Source organism: Mixophyes fleayi, chromosome 8, assembly GCF_038048845.1.
Source record: "Mixophyes fleayi isolate aMixFle1 chromosome 8, aMixFle1.hap1, whole genome shotgun sequence".
NCBI lineage: Eukaryota > Metazoa > Chordata > Amphibia > Anura > Limnodynastidae > Mixophyes > Mixophyes fleayi.
Genome location: NC_134409.1, coordinates 129690318 through 129714514, shown reverse-complemented (window position 1 = coordinate 129714514; position 24197 = coordinate 129690318). Strand labels below are relative to the sequence as shown.

The 24197-nt window shown below is 40.4% G+C and overlaps 2 protein-coding genes across 5 annotated transcripts; one reads left to right on the top strand and one right to left on the bottom strand.

Annotated features, from left to right (window-relative positions):
• Positions 1–941: 941 nt before the first annotated feature.
• CIDEC (cell death inducing DFFA like effector c) lies at positions 942–23291 on the top strand. 3 transcript variants are annotated; one of them, XM_075183512.1, is made up of 6 exons: positions 942–1009; positions 18162–18215; positions 20161–20302; positions 20484–20633; positions 21198–21385; positions 22273–23291. In XM_075183512.1, exons 2-6 carry the CDS (start codon positions 18187–18189, stop codon positions 22448–22450), a joined length of 687 nt encoding a protein of 228 aa, XP_075039613.1. In that variant the 5' UTR covers positions 942–1009; positions 18162–18186; the 3' UTR covers positions 22451–23291. The 3 variants fall into 3 exon arrangements, with proteins under 3 accessions (XP_075039613.1, XP_075039612.1, XP_075039611.1); XM_075183511.1 differs by lacking the exon at positions 942–1009 and adding an exon at positions 14033–14679; XM_075183510.1 differs by lacking the exon at positions 942–1009 and adding an exon at positions 17657–17964.
• On the bottom strand, positions 4525–17582 carry JAGN1 (jagunal vesicle mediated transporter 1). 2 transcript variants are annotated; one of them, XM_075183514.1, is made up of 3 exons: positions 17533–17582; positions 9754–9857; positions 4525–5315 (listed from the first exon to the last, which is right to left on the bottom strand). In XM_075183514.1, the coding sequence occupies exons 2-3, from the start codon at positions 9840–9842 to the stop codon at positions 4853–4855; spliced, it is 552 nt and encodes a 183-aa protein (XP_075039615.1). In that variant the 5' UTR covers positions 9843–9857; positions 17533–17582; the 3' UTR covers positions 4525–4852. The 2 variants fall into 2 exon arrangements, with proteins under 2 accessions (XP_075039615.1, XP_075039614.1); XM_075183513.1 differs by lacking the exon at positions 17533–17582 and adding an exon at positions 13928–14094.
• Positions 23292–24197: the final 906 nt, after the last annotated feature.

Below are 24197 nucleotides of genomic sequence, written 5' to 3'. Positions count from 1 at the left end.
CAGAGTATTAACCACTTATGTGCCTACGTAGATGCCACATTGTGTCAAGGTGAAACAGTCTGTGCAGCAGTGACCCCTAGTGGCCAAACTGTGACTAGAACTGAAGAACAAAAATTATTTAAACAAAGTGTATTATCTGTTAGATTGGGGGAATATCTATATAAGGTATAATACATTGCTTTTTACATATTCTGTCATTTTTCAGTATAATTTACCCTCAGCAGAATACTGTGTGAGCCACTTTCTCACCAGCGAGCGGCTAATAGACTTAAGAGGAATGGACGTAGTGTTAGCACTTCTGCCTCACAGCACCAGGGTCATGAGTTCAATTCCCGACCATGGCCTTATCTGTGTGGAGTTTGTATGTTCTCCCCGTGTTTGTGTGGGTTTCCTCCTACAATCCAAAAACTTACTAGTAGGTTAATTAGCTGCTATCAAATTGACCCTAATCTGTGTGTGTGTGTGTGTGTGTGTGTTAGGGAAATTAGACTGTAAGCTCTATTGGGGCAGGGACTGATGTGAGTGCGTTCTCTGTACAGCGCTGCAGAATTAGTGGTGCTATATAAATGATGATGATGACGTCATTCACCGTGTGCTTCGTCCTGCATCAATTTGAGAAACGCTGGTGATCAGCAGGAAAAGATATTTGTGTGTGAAGTTCACTTAAATGTGGTCTGATCAAAAAGTAAATATTCTTTGGTGGGACGCCCTAGAATTCTTCCCTTCAAAGTTAGAATCAGGAGTAGATCCAGCTACAGAATTTCTTTTCAGCTACCACTTCTCTACGCGTTTCACAACATTTTTCTTGCTTTCTTGGAAAGTCCCTTTTGATTATAATGCTTTTATAAATCTGCCACATTAGTGCATCTATTTTTTAATTATTATTTGAACGGATGGTCTTGCACTATGATGCTTTAATTATTGCAGAAATAAATAAGAACCTTTATTTGAAACAAGGGAGGTCTGAAGCTCCAATACTGAGAAACATCATTCTGAATACCAATATTTGGTGAGTTGAACCATTTAGGTGTGTAACATTTATACTATATCACTGACTTCTCTATGAATCTTATTCCTGTTTTGATTTTTTGAACAATACAAGGACCACAAGTACATTGGATTTATGGAATCTGACATAAATCCATTTATCATTTTCAATTCACTTATTTATTTGAATTTAGAGACTGTAATATTTGTCAAGTTGAGCAGCCAGAACTCTGGTTCCTTGGGAACCTCTCCACCTCTGATGACCTCTGCAATACTTATCACTTCTTGCCCGTATTTGGGGATAGCCGGGCATGCCAATCAAATATAGAAACACCCACATCTGAGTTGCATCTCCAACAAGCATTTGACACATCACAGGACAACTTACTTAGTTGGTGAGGGCCACTAGATCGTCTCACCAGGATCTTAAAATGTGTTTAGAACACTGACATACCTGAGTGTATTGGAAAATCGTAAGCCATTGTGTGTCACTAATAGAACCAGGCGCACTTTATAGAGTAATGGACCCGTTTACGCACATTATGACCAATGTAATAAAAATCTTTCAAATGCACAATAGTGAAACATCTAACTAAGATAGTCCTGATGTCCTGACACTTCAATATTAGTGGGCGCAGGACTGGTAGACTTGTGGCGGCCCATAGCTAATAGCCTATGGTCGTTTTCCATTACAGCTACAGGACATTACAGAGACTTGTGGTCTCCATTATAGCGGAAAACAGCCCACTCTGTCTAGTGGGGGCCTCGCTGAGGATTTACAGGGGGGGAGGGGACATAGAGCCTTTTTTTTTTGTTTCGTTTTTACATTTTCTGTTTGGAATTGTCAAATATAAAGATTAAGAGATGAATTGTAAAAATATTCTTGTTATTAGGTTTCTATCGTGTTGCTAATAAGTCTGTTTGCAGAAATCAGCATTCAGTAGAGCTGCCATTGTTTCCTTTCTCTTCCCCATAATCTTTTTATCGTCTCTGAGAGCAATCCTTTAACAGTGATGGGGGATAGCCTATTGGCAAGGGATGTTTGACATCAATGAGGATAGGTCAGGTCGGCCCTTCAGGGTAAAGATAAAGATCATGGGTCCGATTCATTAAGGATCTTAACTTGAGAAACTTCTTATTTCAGTCTCCTGGACAAAACCATGTTACAATGCAAAGGGTGCAAATTAGTATTCTGTTTTGCACATAAGTTAAACACTGACTGTTTTTTCATGTAGCACACAAATACTTGATAGCTTATTTGTACACTGAAATTTAAAGTTGATATTTGTGTGCTACATGAAAAAACAGTCAGTATTTAACTTGTGTGCAAAACAGAATACTAATTTGCACCCCTTGCATTGTAACATGGTTTTGTCCAGGACACTGAAATAAGAAGTTTCTCAAGTTAAGATCCTTAATGAATCAGGCCCCCTGTCAGCTAATATATGTTTCAGTAAAAAGCCTCAGTGCAGCAGATTTAAATATTTATTTTTTAGGATTGGCAAATAGACAGAAAATGATTAGCTAGGGCCAAAAATGAGCACATTTATCGATGCAAGGAAAAGGCTCAACTAAGGTTTAAAGTAAAGCAATTTGGTGGTTTAATTTCCAGAGGCCTTTAAAGGACAGCTAAACTCAGACAAACGGAAGGGTGAATATCACCAACCTGTTTATCCTGATTTTCTACTGAAGTGTTGTCAACAGCAAAGTGTGATGAGTACTTTCATCTTGATTGTAGCCTGTATCTAAACTTCATCTGAGATGGGCCAAAAACTCAAACTTTAGGAGACAATTTCGCAACACAACGACTATTTGTCTTTACAGTAGCTGTGATACCGCGCACCCATCCCTATTCAGCCTGTACTATGGACCATTATCTAAGAAACATTAGGGTAGTAATTTATGTCTATGCTGCTCCAGACTTTTCTGCTTGCCCAATCTTTCCCTATCACTTCCAGAGTGATGCAGAACAGAGAAGCCACGCTATGGGCACATCATTAAAGAGGAGAAATAGAATGTGAAAGTTTTATTTTTGAAAATTACTTTCTCATCCCCAAATAGCAGGACCTGGGAGCACAGAGCCTGTGTTTGTGTATATATAATATAGTCCAGGATCTGAACTTTCATCATGAAATCATGCATCATGAAACTAGGTGCTTGCAGGAGTGAGATTCTGATTGTTGGAGAGAGGGGGCTCATTCCAAATATATAATGGACCTTTAAAGCGCACCTTGCCACCTATGCTGAATATTCATGTGACTGCAAACTATCAATTCAAGTAGTGATATTACTCAGGCTGTTTGTGTTGGAGAGAGGTGTCCTCCATATGCTGTATCCTCTCTCACATTGTCTGTTGGTCCTCTAGTGCCAACTGGTGCAGGGGGAGGTGATTAATGACATCGGCATCCTGCTGCTGTATAATCCTAACTGCATTCTATAACTGTTACAGCTGCTGCAGCCATTAACCCTGTGTGTACCTGCATAACTGCTGTTGCTCCTGTTCTCAAATAAACCAACAACTTGGTTAAGTTTAACGCTGTGTGGAATAACATCCCTACCCAACACTGTTGACACCTTACAGACACCAAAAGGTTCTGTTAATAGTTTGTTTGCAAATAGTTCATTTAAACACTACCACACATACTGGATTTGCTGTAGAGGATAGGCGAGGTTCATCTTACAGTGGTTGTTTGTGTCTAGTACAAACGTATTGGCCTCTAACAGTATTCCCTTTCCCTGTCATATATTACACAGCCCAGTGCTGTCAAAACCACCTGATCTCACAAGGTCACACACTGACATTATATTGTGGAAGGATCATCGCACATGAATAAGTCAGACAATGGCACTCTACCGAATGGTAAGCTCTGTAAGCCACGACTGATTATAAATATGTCTCGTAATATTTACATATTAAACAGAGAAAAATAAAATAAGGTTAGTATGCCTTTAATATACAGACTTCGACGTGAAACCTACATGGTGTTTGTTTGGCTGGGTATAGTTTAAGTGAACACTACGTGTCAGGAATTTTTCAATATGCACACTTTAAGAAATATACTCAAAATAGACTACCACCCCCCCCAAATAGGGACATCATCTTTCATCTTACGATGGAGATTGAAGCAGTTTTGAGTCTCAGGCGCTAAAGGAGTGGAGGCTCTGGAATATAGTCAAGCGGTTATCAAAATGGATTGAGCACTGAAAGAGACACGCGATTGGTCGGCTCCCACGGCAATAAAATCAAGTGACTCGTTCAGTGTCAACTCCCCAGTGCCCCTACCCCTTGCAGACTCAGAGCATAGCAGTTCTTGAAGGACACTGTCCAGGGAAAGACCCCATCGGACTTTAAGCCCTGGGGTACCAGCTCCCTAATGGAGGAAACTCAATTTTGAGTTGTGTTCTTTAACTTTTCACCTAAATCTAGGCCTTTGGTAGTTCTCCTGAAAGGCCTGGTGAAGTCGAATAGATTCCGAACATTCTCTGTGCTACATCCTCTACTGCAAATGCAAAAAAATAAAATATAACACACTGGGATAGTTTAAACTTCGTTATTTCATACAAGGCATTCAACTGTTTTCACATAGACATTCATATAAAATGTAAATGAAAGCACAGACAAGTGGAGAAGCAAAGATAAAGTATTCACTGATAGCAGTATGAGCTGCCAAGCCTGGTCCGTTGGCGAATGCACCTTTCAATACACCGAAGCCAAGCTTGGACAACCACGGCTTTGCCCCCGCCTCACTCGGACAGATTTTCTGTAGTCTGAACCTTTCTTCTTATTACATGTAGAAGTTACGTCATGCACCTCAGCAGATTTACGTCACTTATCGTCCATTCCCTTAACGTCTCCACCTCTGGCTTATTTCTTCTTCTTCTCCTGAGTGCTGGTGAACCAAGAGTCAAGGAGTTTCTTGCTATAATAGATCTGCCACCCGTGGACCTGCACGGCCAGAACCATAACCAAGTACATGACGGAGACGGCAGAGAAGCCAAAGATAAACCGGTAAGCCTTGCCGTGGCGGTACAGCTGCTGCGCCATGGGGAACATCTCCATGCTGCCGTAGATCAGGGGGGCGATAGAGAAGAGCCCGGAGCTGATCATGGAGATCACCAGGTAGCTGATGTTGTTACGAGGGAAGGAGAACAATCCAAAGAGAGACGGGATGATGCTCAGCAGGTACGGGTACTCCCACTGGTACGGCATGGCCACCAGATCGTGAGGAACCAATTTCAGGTGGGCCACGCACATCTGAGCAGCCAGCAGCGTCCAGATAAGCAAATGGGCGTAGATCAGTTTCTTGATTTCGTTCTTCAGAGACACGCTGAAATAAAGAGATGGACAACGTCAGGAACAAAGACAGCGCCACTGGAGGCAATGTCCGCTTGCCATAGACACAAACCTGTAGGACTCGTCTACAGAGGCTTATTTTTGGTCTTTTAAACACAATAGTGGTTAGCACTTCTGCCTCACAGCACTGGGGTCATGAGTTCAATTCCCGACCATGGCCTTATCTGTGTGGAGTTTGTATGTTCTCCCCGTGTTTGCGTGGGTTTCCTCCGGGTGCTCCGGTTTCCTCCCACACTCCAAAAACATACTGGTAGGTTAATTGATCCTAGTGTGTGTGTGTGTGTGTGTGTGTGTGTGTGTGTGTGTGTGTCTATCTGTCTGTGTGTTAGGGAATTTAGACTGTAAGCTCCAATGTGGCAGGGACTGATGTGAGTGAGTTCTCTGTACAGCGCTGGTGCTATATAAATGATGATGATGATGAATTAAGCATTTGGCAAATAATACATTACCAGTGTGTAACGTAGTTTTGCAACAACCAGGAGGGTGAAAAATTATGCAAACAATTTTATGCTGGGGTGCAGCATTTTGTAAAATAAAGACGCATGCAGCGGGCTTAACTTATAAATCCTATTTAAGTCTATATGGAAGTGTTTTAGATAAGCTTACTAACCTTAAAAAGAGGAGGCGAAGCCATTTTGTGGCCTGAACCACTGTTCAGGGCTATGCATCCTATCAATTCACTGGGAGCTAGTGGCTAAGACCATAAGACGCAAAATATCTGCCTAAATTCAGTGGAATCCGCCAATATACCAGCTGAACTACTATAACACAGGATTATCAGATCACTGGGGAAGTCAGTCAGAGATTTTGTCGCAGCTTCCTCAGCAAGATTGGTTCAGCCCATAAAATGGCCGCCATTCCTACGGCGACAACACCACTATAAACAAACTATTTAGTGGCTCGCACACACACAAAGCCAGTTCTTTGTCTTCTGTCCAGGTTAATGATAAATTAGATCTATTTTAAAGCCTAGGCTGAGCTCTTGCAGTCACACACCCAAAGTGTTAAATCATTTAATCCCTAAATCATTCACAGGTATTAAAGATTCTCCTTTTATCCATTAAACCAGTCTGGGCGGAGAGGGAGATCAGCTCTGTACACAGTGTATTCCTGTCTGACCCCAACATAAATGCGGGATATTCAGCATTATAGATGTCAAATGTTGGGGTTTTCTGTTATGTACTCGAAGGCTTTAGCAATTAAATTAGAAGCGTTCACATTTTATAAGATTTTATTGATTTAAAAGACTCTGGAGTATGATAACAATGATGTCTCCACTACATTAATTTATTTTATTAAAAACATAAGTTAGATGCTGCATTACATAAAGTCTTAACTTGGCTCAGAGCTGATCCCATGGGAGGTTGTGACCTACCCACTGAGCGAGAATGTTGTCACACTAGTTTATTATTTGTCAGACTATTACTCAATATTTAAATCGTATTGTATAAACACCTTTTATTGCCTTCGTAAGTACCACTGTGTATTCTTTAATTATTAAATGATTGAGGTGCTACCCACTAAATTAAACTGAATATGAAATTAGAACAAAGAAATTGGCTTTAATATGGAGCACGAGTAGTTATTAACAATATTTAAAATGGTAATTAAAAACAGCGAAATAACAAAGTGATGTTGTGAATTAAAGTGAGATTAAAATCTGCTGAGTATATCTTACCATCCCTCTGTTAATAGTATTCCTAATAAACTGATTGTTTTGTATAATAGTCTTGGCTGTTGTCTTACTTAATTGCTTATATCCGCTATCTATACTTAAGTTTCTCACAGTTCCCACTATTGTAGCAGTTTAGAATAAATATTGTATATATCAGGGAATGCCCTAATATATACTTATTTTTTTCCTTTGTGTATATATTCAAAGTAATTGTGTGCACCCTTCAGGCAAATATTTATATTAGTACTCTGAAAAATAAAACAGAGTTATATAGTGGAAGGAGCAGGGTCACCCAGCAGCACAGAGTATATCAGGAGATGAGTGATGTGTTAGTGAGGACAGGGCAGCATGTGACAGGGGCAGTGACATGATGTGAGGAGGGGAATGGAGGCAGCAGGAAGCCACAGACTGAGAGTTATATAGTGGAAGGAGCAGGGTCCCCAGCAGCACAGAGTATATCAGGAGATAAGTGATGTGTTAGTGAGGACAGGGCTGCATGTGATAGAGGCAGTGACATGATGTGAGGAGGGGAATGGAGGCAGCAGGAAGCCACAGACTGAGAGATATATATAGTGGAAGGAGCAGGGTCCCCCAGCAGCACAGAGTATATCAGGAGATGAGTGATGTGTCAGTGAGGACAGGGCTGCATGTGACAGGGGCAGTGACATGATGAAAGGAGAGGAATGGAGGCAGCAGGAAGCCACAGACTGAGAGTTATATAGTGGAAGGAGCAGGGTCCCCAGCAGCACAGAGTATATCAGGAGATGAGTGATGTGTCAGTGAGGACAGGGCTGCATGTGACAGGGGCAGTGACATGATGTGAGGAGGGGAATGGAGGCAGCAGGAAGCCACAGACTGAGAGTTATATAGTGGAAGGAGCAGGGTCCCCAGCAGCACAGAGTATATCAGGAGATGAGTGAGGTGTTAGTGAGGACAGGGCTACATGTGACAGGGGCAGTGCCATGATGTGAGGAGGGGAATGGAGGCAGCAGGAAGCCACAGACTGAGAGTTATATAGTGGAAGGAGCAGGGTCCCCAGCAGCACAGAGTATATCAGGAGATGAGTGATGTGTTAGTGAGGACAGGGCTGCATGTGACAGGGGCAGTGACATGATGTGAGGAGACAATGCTGTTTGTAGGATTGAGGTATCTTAATATGGATTTTTTTAAATTAGAGATTGGGGTATTGGTCTTGTTAAGGAGCCAAAACCCTGGGTTGTCAGGAATTTCATCCACTAATATTTCAGCAGATAACTCTATTACATGAGTCCAAAATGAACGAAGTACCGCACAGTCCCACCAAATATGTATTCGGTGCATTATGGCAACTCCAACAGGAATCAGAGTTTTCGTCTTCTTTAAAAAACTTGATAGATCTGGAATACCAGCGGGCAGGGGTACATTGTGCCCCATACAAGCACAGCAGATCAGTGGGCCGACGTGACAATAACCTACATTAGAGAGGCTACCCCTACATAGACATATTGGGGAAAAATCCTTAATGGGTTTAGGATCTTATGATAAGGTTTGTTTAACTGAAACAAAAAACTGCTTTATGTTACCCGAGGTAGTTTTTAAACCACAATACGTTATGTCAAACGTCCATCTAAGAAACTGCTCGGTATGACGAACACACAGACAAGTGCTTGCAAAAGACTAACATGGCTGCAGCGCATCCTAGTGGTCAGAATTATATTTACACATGCTGCCTAAAACGTGACTACAAGGGATAACAAAACAGCACTCAACAAAGACAAAGAAATAATAACAAATAAAAAAAAAAATGAATGCAGTATAAATCAGTTGTGGTGATAATGCTGATACTAATGCATAAAATACAACAGAAATCTCTAATTCATAAAAAAAAATGTCTATAAATAAAATAAATAGTAGTTCCGAGGGGTAAAGATAGCAATGAGATATAGTTTTGTTACCCATAATGAATGCTGATGCTAAACTATTAAGTGGCTGCTCATGATGAATACCAATATAAAAGATAATTAATCTATGGGGGCAGGGAAATCTCCCAGGAAATAATCAAAAATATCAAGCCAAATAGAAGTGCTCACAGAAATGTGAGTCTACAAACCTAATCCATTAATTCATAAATATTCATGAATAAAGTGCTAACTATCATTCTCTGTACATTCTAGAACATGAGATCTAGATTCTGATTGGTTGCTATGAGCAACATCTACCCCCATGGCTTCACAGAAAGGTCCAGAAGAACTCTATCCTCAATTTAAAATGTAGTATTCAGTGGAGTTCACAAGATAAAATACTTAACTTACTAACCAGGAGTCTGATGTTCTCCAAATCTTCCAGGGACCAGAGCTGGTCTCCTGTAAACTTCATACACTGCCTTGATTCAAACACATTGCAGTGTTGTCGATGCCACTCCCATTAGAATGTACAAAGGGGAGGGGCATCGACAACACTACTGTTGTGTTTGAATCAACCCAGTGTAGGAAGTATGCAGACGACTGTCGCTGCAATGTCAAAGGCTGTGGGAACCCTGTTGGTTCAAGGAGAATTTTGTGAACCCCAAGTAACTAAAACTCAGTATTTTACTTTCAAATAGTGAGCACCACTCACTTAAGTTTTGGGTGGAGTCGCTCTTCTTTGAAAGACGTGTGGAGATTTGTTAATCTAGATAATTAGTGTTGTAACTTTAAGGGGACATCTATGAGCAGAATAATCTTTGTTACATGTCTGCATTGTGGAATAATGACTGTACCTCATTTGGTAATGATTGGCCACTCTCTCTCGATGTTGAAAATCACTTCCATCCGTGCCAGCTGCCCGGGGTCCTGCGCGAGAGGCCATTTATAATATAGACACCTGGGGATAAAGAAGAAAAACACGAATGTAGATGCTGGTTTCATTATACATTATAAATAGTACGGTGCCTTTAAAAAGAACTTACGTTCCTCTACCCTATCTCATGTCTGCCAGAATAAATCAATAATAACAGGAAACAAGTCTATTCCACTTATTACATTATCTCTACAGACTATGGGATGTGAAATATACATGAGAAAGCTAATGCACGTGTAGCGTAATCGAAAGTCCATAAACTCGATTTCAGTTCTACTTGTTAAAGAAAAAGATTAAAAATAGATTACATTTTAAAAAAAAAAAAAATAAAAGATCTTAGAAATGAAAACAAATGTTTTATTCAATGAATAAAGTACAGATGCTCAGGATCGGTTTCCCGAGAACCGAATATACCCGAACTTAGCAGATCCGAGTACAGAGCCGACCTGGCTCGGTACCTTCGCGCTTTTTCGGATTTGAAAACGAGGCAAAACGTCATTGTTACGTCGTCGGATCTCGGGAGTTTTGGATTCCTTTTTCAGATTTAACATAACGGTGGGAGGGAGGGAGGGTGGGCCCAAGGACAATTCCATCTTGCACCATTTTTCTTTTCTGCCACTGCTGTGTGCCAATGTGTCCTAGATGTACTAGGAACTGCTGTGTGTTTGTGTCATTGCTCTGTCGCTTACCATCCAGCCAGGGCGCTGCAGTATTTGTGCGAAAGTGTATGAAAATAATATTGTGAGCTGTGAGGTGGTCAAATTGACTGCAAATGATGTGAAATTAGTATTATTTATAAATTGTGATTTAAGCATATTTTAGGATTTTTTCTAAAAAATCCTAAACCATAACCAAAACACACGAGGGCGGTTTTGCCAAAACCAAAACACGAAGCCAATCCAGATCCAAAACCAAACCGAGTTCACGGGGGTCAGTGAGTATCTCTAGAATAAAGCATTCTTTTTAAAAAATATTTTCATCTGTTGTCTCTATCCCAAGATATCACCTCGATACTTGATAAATAGGCTTCCCCGGGGAAGCCATCAGCAACAACAGCCAGAGAATCATACTACCCGGTAGTAGCATTGTTATCATAAGTTACATAAAAAATAAGAAGTGCATAATTTTTTTATGTATTTTGTTATTAGAGTATTTTTGGTTGTTACACAACAACCTTTTAAGAAGCAGCAATCAATTTGCATTATTGAATACAGACTTGTATGTTAACAATTTTTATGCTTTTTAATTACTACACCGGTTGAGATATCAATTAATTGGCCGGCGCCCTATTAATTCCCTCTTTCCGTGAGTTTTGATTTGTTATCATAAGCAGTAACCCATTGTTGTATAGGGCAAAGCCAGAAAAGACTCTTTCACCACAGTAGTTTTTTTCGCTTTTTGATAAATTGTCCCGAACTTGAGGTAAAGCAGAGTTCTTGAAGTTGATGTGTTGGAAGCAGGAAAATAGGGCAAGTGTAAGGATCTGAGCGACTTTGACAAGGGCCAAATTGTGACGGCTGGACGCATGGGTCAGTGCATCTCCAAAATGACAGGTGTTTTGGGGTGTTCCCGATATGTGGTGGCCCAAGGAAGGATAAGCGGTGAACCGGCGACAGGATCATGGGCACACAAGGCTCATTGATGCACGTTAAGAGCACCTACAATGGGCCCTTGAGCACCAGAACTGGTCCATGGAGCAATGGAAGAAGGCGGCCTGGTCTGATGAATCCCGTTTTCTTTTACATCATGTGGATGGCCGGGTGCGTGTGCGTTGTTTACCTGGGGAAGAGATGGCACCAGGATGTACTATAGGAAGAAGGCAGCCGGCGGAGGCAGTGTGATGTTCTGGACAATGTTCTGCTAGGAAACCTTGGGTCCTGGATTCATGTGGATGTTACTTTGACACGTACCACCTACCTAAACATTGTTGCAGACCAAGTGCACCCCTTCATGGCAGCGGTATTCCCTGATGGCAGTGGCCTCTTTCAGCAGGATAATGCGTCCTGCCACACTGCAAAAATCGTTGTGGAATGGTTTGAGGAATATAACAAAGAGTTCAAGGTGTTGACTTGGCCTCCAAATTCCCCAGATCTCAATCTGATGGAGCATCTGTGAGATGTGCTGGAAAAACTGGTCCGAGCCATGGAAGCCTCCACCTCACAACTTACAGGACTTAAAGGATCTGCTGCTAACGTCTTGGTGCCAGATACCACAGGACACCTTCAGAAGTTTGGTAGAGTCCATGCCTCAACGGGTCAGAGCTGTTTTGGCGGCCCAAGGGGGGCCTACACAATATTAGATAGGCAGTTTGAATGGCTGATCGGTGTATACTTTACACTATTGGGGTACATTATTCCTTAGATCATACCAGAGGACTTTAGAAAGTTCTGATATTACAGAACTATAATTCCCAGAGTCTTTAGCTGGAACAGAAGCACAATACACATCTAATACATGACATTTCTGCACCAAAGTCTTCACAGTACAGTATCTCCGACCTACTTTGATACAGTCAAATTCTCCACAGATTATTTTATACATGCAACGTTTAATATAATAAAATAACTGAAGTGTAACCTTAATAAATTCTCACAAACGTCTGGCAAGGTGAAACTTTTATGCCTCACATAACAGTCAATGATTAGCAGGCAAATTATTAATTGTATGTAGATATATGCAACTATCCCTCAGGTTGAAGAATGAAGGTTAAAAGGAGAGTAACAGACACATACAACAATCAAAGCTTCACCTTAACAGTATCATAAAGGTACTTTAAGTGGAATAAACCACACAGGTATTTATTATACTTCTGCAACCAATAAAGGTCACATATCTTGTATGTAAAACAGCTACCAAATCTAAAATGTTTACTGCAAATCTCTAAATGTAATTTTTTTGATTTTTTTTTTAAATACTATATAGTAATGAACAAATTGCAAACGTCTGAGACTAGTAGTTGGACATTTTTTCCCTTCATTAGTGAAGTAGCAATAAAGCAAATGGAAACAGAGCCTGTCCAATAAGTCCTTTGTGACTGACTGTATATTCCCTAAATAAAAGATACATAGATACTGTCCAATACAGTTATTTCTCGCTTTACACTGAAATGAATACTAAGACAGCAGTTACACATTATAACACAGACAGCCTCTGAAACTAAATGAGTATATATATATATATATATATATATATATATATAATATCTTTCACATCCAGTTGTATATATGGGATAATGAACCCCCTTACTGAAAATATATTCGAATTCACCTAAGAGTTCTGTGACCATATAAAGGCCACAGAAATCACAGTGACTTCTAATATTCACGGACAAAATCAGAACTCTCAATTTTACAGATTCTAAAATATTGTTCTATTATTATAGATTGTAAGCTCGTGAGCACAGCCCTCTGCTTCTTTGCCTGTTAATACTTTATTTATCATTATGTTTGTTTCCAAATGCAAAGTGCTGTGGAATATGCTGGCGCTATATAAATAAATATAAATAATAAATCACAGCACATTGAGACCTTTATTTTATTGCTAATTCCTAAACATTGAACATTTCAACCAATTAGGTCATTCATTCCTGATGCGTAATTAGACAGACAATCTCTCATATAAATAGGTTAGATAAAAGCTACATGGATGAAAGACATCAGCTGCAGGCATGTGTCTGAATTACCTGCAATGCAAACTTGTGTCATTAATTTGCAAAACTGACCTTATAACCAAAACATAAAGGCACTGCAACAAAACAACTGAGGTCAATTCCATGTCATTATATATAATATAATATATATATATATATATATATATATATATATATATAACATACTGCCCCCACTGAGGTGTAAAAAGTCGCATCCTACATCAAATGCTACAGAACAGACTGTGCAAATAACCAGGGCAGCCAGTAACTGTCCTAGCATGCCTCATACATACAATACAGTCCTGCAGTCCTGGTTGTACAGCAGAGCTGTGGGCATCTTATTAAGGGGCTAACATGACCCTTCTCCTGTTCCCTGAGCATCACTGCCCATCAAATCACTGTAATATGTAGTACATGACGTCTCACTATAAGGAAACACACTCACCTCACACTTGCACCAGATACAATGGCTCAGTCAGCACTAGAAAATGACCACTTCCGGTTTCGGGGCGCAGCCATCTTGGTACTCCCGGAAGTCGCTGTCAGCATACCTGAGAATCAGTGAGATATTCTGCAGACACTGGGCATGTGTCTGTCACTGACATAGGAAGTCACTATTCTCTCTCCAGCTGCTGTGGAACTGCAAGTGTTATGGTGCCTTGCCTGTGTATGGGAGGGCATGCTGGGACTTCTAGTTCCACAGCACCTGTAGAGCTACAGGCTGCTTACTTTTGCTTTACACATGCTCATGTGATTAACTGGGATAATTCATGAGTCATTATTACATTACTAGTTACCTTTCACCTACAAATCCACAGCAATCAGTCTGATAAGGAGACACATATGATGTCATGATTTACATTGCGACATCAATATGGCAGCAGAGAGACTGGAAGGATAAATGACATACACTTATACATCTGGGCAGGGATTGTATGGGTGGGAGAGTAGGACAGGCCACTGGCAATAAAAGGAGATTGACCTGTGCTTCAATATTTTTTTACTTATTTTTTTTGAAGGGGGGAGTGTGAATTTTGCAATTATGCTCTGAGGTCACTCATTACAGTTGAGGGTGTGGTGTAAAGGGAGAGTGAGACAGACATGATACACAACATTATCCAAGAAGCTTAGTATATGACAGCCAGGTGAAAGTGTGGAGCAAATACCCATCTGGAAAATACATAACTACAACTCTCAGTGAGTACCTATATATTATATTTTATTTACTTATTTATTATATAACCACTTTATATTGCAGAATCTTTTATTTAACATATGGAATAAAATCCTCTGTATGCTTAATATGGAAAGGGTAATTAATATACCAGGTAGTAAGAGGTAATTACTCATTTAATTAGCCACAGACCTTTGTCAAATTAGATTTTTAGCTTTGCAACCTGTGTACTCCAAGGAATCCCTCACAAAGATAGTGGGTAGTACTGTGTGTTCAAATGTATTCAAAATAACAGCTTATTGTAGAAAGAAAGTATATACTATCTACAAAAATGAGGAGCTGTTTACCAAACAAAATAATTTGCTTTGTATACATTCACAGACATATCAACTTTAGGCATTTTGTTTTTGCTGCCTATTTTGGTGTTCATGATTGTTGATGTACTGAAAGACTGACAATATGCTGCTATGTTGTACAATCTTTATTCGTATGCAAAATTCCAAGATCTACATTAAACAATGACAGACGTAAGGGGGTATAAGATGATGCAAAGTTTGTCATTTTCTGCTTTAGGTTGGATATTTATGTAAATTACGCAGTATGTATATGTAATCCATGTGTGCTTGGTGTTGAACTGCTTAGCAATAGGCTTTAATGCCGCAGACTGACACAGGTGCTGATGAATCATTTCAAGGCTGCACAAGGTATTTAAACATTGTCTTTCACGCATGTATGTCATCCTGAGAAAGGGTTCAGCTAAGGGATTGCTTGACAAGTTGGATATATTAGTATGTTGCTTACTTGTGAAATACCTGAAGGGTCTTATAAGCCCTCAGATGTGCTGAATGCTCTTTCAATGAGAGACACATCACTGGTATTTGTAAGGAAGCAGTTAAAGCGAATGTACAATAGGATTTATGACAGTATTCATCTGATCATTTGAGCTAGACCAGTGGATCCCAAACTTTTTCAGTTTGAGACACCCTTAGGGTCGCCATAATTTTTTCAAGGGACCCCTAAGCCAAAATAGTTACCAAGTAGTCCCCTGCCTTGCTTACCACCGTCCCTAGCCGCGGCACCCCGTGAGATTGCCCGCGGCACACAGTTTGGGAGCCACTGAGATAGACTACCCGTGTAATACTATTTAAAGCAAAGCTACCATCAAACTTATTTTTAAAAATGTACTGAATTGTATAGAGTTTGGCAATGCAAAAAATTTTATAGTGTTCTAATCTTATCTACCACCTTTATAGTATTCAAGGCCAACCCCCAATTTATGTTTTGGTTTTTTGTCTTGCCCCATGTACTCTGCTGTCCCTAGCTCTTATCCCCAACATGTTACTGTCAGTCAATTGTTTTGTTGATTGACAAGTCCACTAATATTTCTATGGAAGACTTCAAGCTGTCGGCCCCCTCGCTGACTCAGACTGATGCTAGTTGAATCATTCTCTGCCAGTTCTTGCTAGGATCCCCATAATGTCTCAGAACAAAATTCATATGCAAAGGTCACATACTTCATTCTCTGCTCGAACAGAGGAGAAACTGTTATCTCCATAGAGTTCACTGCGCTCTATGGGGAGGTGTGCCAGTATTTTTTTATTATTATTGAATGCCCAGAATTTGTGGCTTAGCTGTGGAACTTTAGGCTATTCTCAAAACAGGAGAGGACCCTTTATCTACGAGACCAAACCGTTCCATTGTGAGCAAAGTTATTCAGACCCCCCCCTCCCCCCCCTTCACCGCAATGGAGGAGGGTCCCTGTTGTCCTGGGGTCTGCCAAGGCTTTTTTTAAATTTTATTTTAATCGAAGCCCAAGGTGCGCTGCTTCCAATCGCCCAGTGCAGTGACTTTGCTGGAGGCTTGGGACTTTGGAACCTTCTCTAAAGGGAAAGGGCCCCATTTCTCCCCATCTCTCAGGAGAGACCCCAGAGAGGGACAAGGGTCTTCAGGCCCTCCTTTGCCAAGGCTAGGGAGGGCCCCTTGACACCCCTAAAGGCAAAAGTCTGCAGGCCCATCTCCGCCGCAAGGCTCAGAAAGGTCCCTTTTTCCCCAAATAGACTGAAGCTTTCCCCAGGGGAACTGACACTTCAGCCCCCCCATAAGGAAGGATCCTCCAAAAAACTTGAGGAGAGTGTCGCCCATAAGGGGTTATATACAAACCGCCTCGAAAAACATGAAAAAAAAGTGCTAAGTGCTAGTGTCAATAAATAAATATTGTCAATTAAGGCCCCAGTCTCTCAACCAGGCATATAGGAAATTATCACGGCCTAACAGCTAGGGCACAGAAAAAAATGGTGCTAGCTGAAAATGAGAGGTGCAAAGTGTCTTATTCTGTGCACCTGACGGACCCATCACCAGTGGGCACATAGCACCTCAAGCCTCAGTCAGACGGCCTCTTGACCAGAGGACCAGGTGATGGCCCAGCGCCTACAGTGGGTGCATTTAAGCCCCACTGCGCATATGGCCATCTACACCTGATCTTCGCCAAAAGGCCAAGGATACCTCCAGGACCCCGAGTCTTCTGCCCTTCCCCCCCCAGAAGGGGGGAGCCTCAGAGTGGTGGGAACCTCCGGGCCAATTCTAGATTGTGGGGAGGGACCCATAATGGTTTCCGCTACCCCTACAATACATTAAAAAAAACAACAAAGAAATAAGTGCGGGTGACGAACAAAAAGGCGAATAAATAATTAGTCATTAATTGCGACAGACACATCTTACATTATGTCTGTTCTATTCCACTTCTCCATGTAGATGCTAATGCCCCTTATCCAGAAGTCCATTTTCCTTTTGGACCAGTTTATCTGCATATTATTCTAAATCGAATCTCACTTCCTTTTCCTATTGTTTTAATGTGACAAAAAAACAGTGCCTCATACCTCAGCAGTATCACTGGTATCTAGTGAAGTATTAGGCTGCATTCTCATAGATATTTGTTTATCTCACAAAACCGCCTCTTCCATTGTGTGCACGTTACCATACAATGTGCAGTGTTTGAAATATGTCACAAGGTTGTAGTTCCAATGGGGATCAATAAACAGTGATAAAGTTGAACTTCGTACTTCAACCTGAACTGCACCTGAACGAGCACTGCAAACATTACGTATATAATTCACTTGGGCGGAGTTGGAAGTTGCGTTGCGGTACAGACCTGGTGGCAGAGACTTTGTACAGGTGATGACATCACCGATGACCCGACAAGGCTCATAAAAAATAATGAGTATATAAGATCTGGAATCCCTACAGCTAAACAATATTTACCCTTTCTCTGAACGCTACGGACTGTGATTTTGCCATACCATGGATTTTAAGTGAGTATATATCAATGGAAGAACTACAGGTTTTAAATAGAGTATTTTCTTCTCTTGGCTTTTAAATCTTGGAAATAGATTATTGTAAATCTAAACTTTTGCAGATATCTGAAGACAGAATAGAACAGGTCATTTCTTTACTGTGCGGAGTGATGATATATATTATATCTCAGCTGAAAACATTTCTCTTTTTGTAGGTCAGAGGAAGTCATTCTGCCAAAGATGGAATATGCAATGAGGTCTCTTTCTAAGTAAGACATTATTTTATTTTATTTTTAATAGTATTTCAATATTTATAAAACAGCCCAAATAACATTGGAGGGTATACATATAGTATGAATATATGGCTCTCTATCTACACTAGCTTTGCTTGCCACTACATATTTCTTCAGCACAGAAGTGCATTTATTTGTAATAAATTGTATTATTTCCATGATACATTACTCTCTTTATAACATCACTCTTGCTATTACCTGTGTGTTAGGCTGGTGTTCTAGAGAGGAATCCGTGTATCTCAGGGGTCAGGGAACTTTTTTACCTTTTACCCCAAATATATTTAGATACGCCAACATTACCCCCTTGATTTGAAAGGAAGGAAATCATATATTATTAATTATTGGAATTCAAAATTTATTTGAAAGCTTCAACTTCAGGTTTTGGAGAAATTATGTTGCTTCATTTTTGATACGAGTGCATCAATATTGGGGCATTTTGATGTCCGTTCGGATACAGTCTTCAGCGTCCAATCGATTTCTCTGCTTTGTTTTTATGTTCGTTAGAGTGGAAAATCCTTGTTCGCAAAGGTAGGTTGTTGCAAAAGGCAGCAACTTTTTGACTGCCTCCTCATGTGCAATTTTGAATGTCTTTGCAGCTTTCGACATCCAAAAATATGACGGATCTGCTTTGTTTTCAAATGCAATACGTGCTTCATTATTGCATCGAAGCTCAAGAAGTGCCTCTGCCAACCCTTGAGGCTCTTCTGGTACAACAGCAATTTCACATTTAAAGGGGTCTACAATCCAACTGACAGCATGTGAATCAGCATGTCTAAATATAAGTTCTAGCTTCACAGCTATCTTTTGTGCAATGAAATTAAAGACCGTAGTCAAAACCGTGATTTAAGCCAGCCACACTGCGGCAGATCTGGTTAGCCAATTTAATTGTTTTTGACATTGTCCGAAAAACAGTTGTTTAACCCAAACAAAATCCAGTTGGGGAGAATTGGATTTTGATCGGACACTACTAAAAAGACGCCCCCTTGTGAAGCCTATGTTAGGCCTGATTAATGGATCGCATTATCTGTGCAGTTTCCTCTCCACGTGTGTGCGGGTCAGTTTTTGGGGGTGAAAGTTGTTTATAAAAATATAATAATTGACACTGTAAATTGTGGTTTCTGTGCCCACTGTAAATAGGAAATGAGGATAGTTTTCTATCATTGTCTTCATGCTGTATAGTTAAAATTGCTGTCACCTTTAGCTTACTGTGCCAGTCAGACAGTTATTTGGAAACTGACCAACAGTGTCTAAGGATTGTTCTGTCCAAAAGTCAGGATCAGTGTCCAGAGAGGACAAAGGCCTGAGACCGTTATGAAATATTCCACCATGGGCAGCCAATGTAGATTGTCACAGGACAATAAAATTATTCTTAGAATGGAATTAACCAGCTCTTATTTTTATAATACCATTCAGAAATTAGAACCCCCTGCAGATTCACCCACTATGTTGTCCCCCATCAAATAATACATTTGTTATATATTTTAAAGGATACATTACTCCTTAGTGTAAAACATAAGGATATTATAAGGCACCAAGGAGAGTTCTGTGACCCTATTAAGGCACAAACCTACTTTTTATATATAAAATATATATATATATCTCTCTCGCCTTAATGGGACTCATTATTCCATATAATAAACACGTTTTCCGTAAACCGTAACCGGAGCTTCCCTGCCTACAACCGGGCCTTCCCTGCCTATAACTAGGTAGCTCCCTCTCCCATTGACTATTAAATACATTTTGAAACTTTTGGAAGAATGTAGTCCATCCACAATGAGACACATAAACCGCAGAGGTAATAGGCAGGTATTTATAAGACAGACATGGTTCTTATCAACTTTATTAATGTGCAGTTTTATGTAAGATATTATCGGATGGTTCTGTAATTCACCTTGTTATGACACTGCTGTCTCACTTTTAGGTGTGTCTCCGTCAGTGTTACGATGACGCAGCAATTACTTTCTCGCCCGGCATCCAAACCTCGAGCCTTCAAAGTTTGTAACTGCGACCGCAGCATCCGAAAGGGCATTGTGGCTGACGGCCTCGGAGACCTGGTCAACAAGGTGAGTTTTCCTGGGCGATTATCCATGTAGTAATGTCCCTTCCATCTTCCGGTAACTGACCTTCATGATCGGAAATATTTGTTAGCGTTGGAGATACCATTTAATACTTAATTTGCCTCCACACAGTATTTTAAATCCTAAGATATAGGTCATCCTGCTTAATGGTTCTACTTGTCCCTAGACCCAGGATGCCCTGCTGGTCAATGAAGCCATCACTCTAGTCCTGGATGAGGATGGAACCGGCGTGGACACCGAGGAATTTTTCCAGTCTCTGGAAAGTGGAGCTGTGTTTATGGCTCTTTCTAAAGGACAGACATGGAAACCTTCTGATGTGAGTCCACAGGGTAACTTCATTACATAGTGCAAAACAAGGGTGACATTGTGATACAAATCCAATATCGCTCCACCCTCCGATAACTGTTGTAAATGACTTACTAATACCAGGGGCATAACTAGCGATTAGCTGGCCCCAAGCCATAATATGGAAGGCCCACCTTCACCAATGCTCTCCTCCATTCCCCACTGGCAGCCATATTAAATGGCAAAGATGGCCGCCCTGTCTCAGCGGCAGCCTCCAGTCCAACGAGCCCTTAGATTGTTATACAGAATCCATGCTGGTGGTAGCTTGACTACACTCAACTATTGTCACCTCTCTGCTTTTTTGGGTTAACGTAGAGAAACTGATGACAACAGATAATTAAAAACAAGCGTTGAAGTTCTTGGCGGAAGTCAGGCAGCCGCCATCTAGGACCCTCTATATCGGGCCTTGCTCCTTTCTCTGGCTGTAATACTAGTTTGCATTGACTGTTACATAGTTATTTGTTGGTTACTACTAGACCTGTTCTTTATATCCCAACAAAGCTTATTTTCAATACTCCTTTATCTTGCTCCACAGAATTCCGGATACCACATTTCCCTCTCCAAAAAGCAGCCGCGGAAGATCGACGTGGCACGCATTAGTTTCGATTTGTACAAGAATAACCCCAAGGACTTCATTGGGTGCCTGTATGTCAAGGCCACGTTTTACGGGATGTACAGCTTGTCCTACGACCTGCAGTGCCACGGCGCCAAGAAAATGGTGAAGTGAGTATATATCAGTATTGGCGACAATGCGTTGTGGTCGAAAAAATAACAATGCGGAAAAGCAGTATAGCAAATCAATCATTAGAAATTAAACTGTGTATTTTCTAGCCCAGTGGATTGCAATGTTCAGTCAGGTTTTAACGTTACGCAACATATTTAAGAAGAAAGTATGACAAAATTGTTTATTATTTCAAATTTACTGTTTGCTTAAATGGCTTATTTCCTGCAGGGCCATAATATCTTCTGTTTTTTTATTTTTTTTGAATAATACATGTTGTGATCATCTATATACAGTGAAGGCAGCCATTTTGTTGCATGAACCAATGTCATGAAAAAGCATGGTATCTGTTCGCTAGGAACTGGTGACACAATGGGGCACTTCAGCTGCAATATTCATGAGGCCTGACTAACATTCACAGGCCACTGCTTACTAATGAATTGATAGGTTTCATTATCACATTGGCTAAGCTCACAAAATGGCCGCCTTCGCTGAGGTAAACTTTTAACGGGCCACAAACCCCCAAAAAGCAATGCGATATATATATATATATATATATATATATATATATATATATATATATATATATATATATATATATATGAAGAGACATCTAGTCACAGATATGTATGTAGAAGACCCACTCCCACAAAGTTAAAATAATCCAAGTAATTGCAGACAGGAAGTGTTGTGTGCATCAGTGATATTATTCCCCCTCATAGCACATTTTAAACATATTCCCTCCTAACAAGTTGCAGAGATGTTACATTTATATTTCTGGACGTTACATATTTGATCTATATTAAACTATTCTTCAACGGTTAATATTAATATTTAATTTTTATATACTGGATTTTTTCCACTAAATAACTCCTTGTTCTCCTCACAGGGAGGCTCTGCGCTGGTCTGTGTTCACCATGCAGACGGCTGGACATGTATTGCTGGGTACATCGTGCTATATGCAGCAACTTCTGGAGTCCAACAATACGCTTGCACCAGAGGAGGAGAAGCCGCCCTCCGCTCTCAGAGACTTGATTCCATTCTACCCGCGGAGGATTCTGCAATAAAAACCCAACTACAACCCAGAGCGGGCACACGGGACATTGACCAAGCTTTGAATGACGTGACCCCCTCTGTCAAACATACGAGAAACGTGGATTTAATACTGGAAACTGCTCACTCCAGATCTGACTTTTATTACATGTACAAAGCGGCTTTCAAAACATGGCGGCACTTACAGACTGGAACTGATGAGAACATTTTGTACGACCTTTTTTTTTTTCTTTGTTTATTAACTTCTTTCGAGAACATGTTGGTTTTATGGGAACAGAATACAAAAGTGTATAGACTTTTTAAAACCGACACCATGCAGTGTTTTGGTAAAAGGCGGTATTGTATATTTTATATCCTGTATACAGCATGTTGTAGGTCAGGGGTGTCCAACTTTTTAGGAGATACCTTTATAAAAGTATATGGATGAGCCAATGGATTGGCAAAACTTAAATGTAACAGACCAAGAGCCGCAAGAAGGCTGAGGGGCCACCATTACGCACAACTACTGAATTACCTATGACGCTCAAGGTGTTATAGAACTACAATTCCCAGAATGCCACAGGTTGCATAACATTGGTCTAGAGTGGACTTTATATAAGTTAAATAGCACATATCACTTTTTTTTAAGATTGCTTTTCTATATAGATTTGGGGTAAGGGAACACATCTCTTCAAACCTGCAGTTTAGTAAATATACCCCTGAAACTTATAATCCGTCTTAGTAACACTGACTGTTACCAGTTCTGGGGTTGCTGTATGGTATTGATATTTAAACTTTGTAATGCTTATTTATATTTATTATGGTTATAAACATTTGTGGTTCTTTGAATACATTCATTAAAAATACAAAAACCTGTGTCCTTGTGTTTCTGTTGTGTGTAACCGGTATGTAACGCATTTGGTGGGGTCAGAATGTGCATCGGATCCATTTACTGGTACCACTGCTGCAGATTACCGAACACCAGACTTGTGTGACGTTTTCCATGTCAGGGCTGTTTGTGGCCCCCAAAAACACCAGTGTAACGTAACTGGTGTAAAAAGTAATCTGAAGGCGGTAGATTTACTAAAACATTTAAAAAGGAAAAGTGGAGGTGTTGCCCATAGCAACCAATCAGATTCTACGTATCATCTTTCTAATACATTCTAGAAAATGATAGCTAGAATCTGATTGGTTGCAACACATCCACTTTTACTTTTTTATAAGGTTTAATAAATCTACCCCTTAGGCCAAATAAGCACGTTTTTGGGGAAAACAATTGCCCAGTCATATGTCCCATATTTTAGTTTAAACCATTGAGACCGTTATTCTGGTCTTATTTTCTCACTTCTGAGAGCCAATGGAAAAGGTTCTCCATACATATTTCGTCATTATCATGCAGTTTATTTTTATTTCATATTATTTGATGTATGTACTAAAACCATACTTGCCAACTTTTCCTCGTTGGCTTCAGGGAGATCCCAGGAGAGGTGGGGGGGGCTTGATGAATTGCGTCATTTTGGTCCCGCCCACTAAACGATTGACACAATTTTGGCCAAAAACAGCCACTTATCTATTGCGGGGGTGTGAGAATTGGGAGGTTGCCCTGCTCTCCCGGGAGGTCTCCCAGAAATGCGGGAGTCTCCCGGACATTCCGGGAGAGTAGGCAACTATGCGTTAAATAAAAACAGCTAATGAATCTCTAGAGACTGAAGTGTCTTTTACATTTCGTCTCCATTACTGAAGTCATGTCTTACCTGTCAGTCTTTGATTAAATCTTGGTCT

Bases quoted from the DNA above. Each gene is read 5' to 3' on its own strand.
- JAGN1 (XM_075183514.1), bottom strand. From the start codon at position 9,842: ATGGCCTCTCGCGCAGGACCCCGGGCAGCTGGCACGGATGGAAGTGAT. The intron at 5,316-9,753 runs GTACAGTCATTA...TCTTTATTTCAG, and splicing joins GCCAATCATTACCAAATGAG to CGTGTCTCTGAAGAACGAAA.
- CIDEC (XM_075183510.1), top strand. The intron at 18,216-20,160 runs GTAAGACATTAT...TCTCACTTTTAG, and splicing joins GCAATGAGGTCTCTTTCTAA to GTGTGTCTCCGTCAGTGTTA. The intron at 20,634-21,197 runs GTGAGTCCACAG...CTTGCTCCACAG, and splicing joins AGACATGGAAACCTTCTGAT to AATTCCGGATACCACATTTC.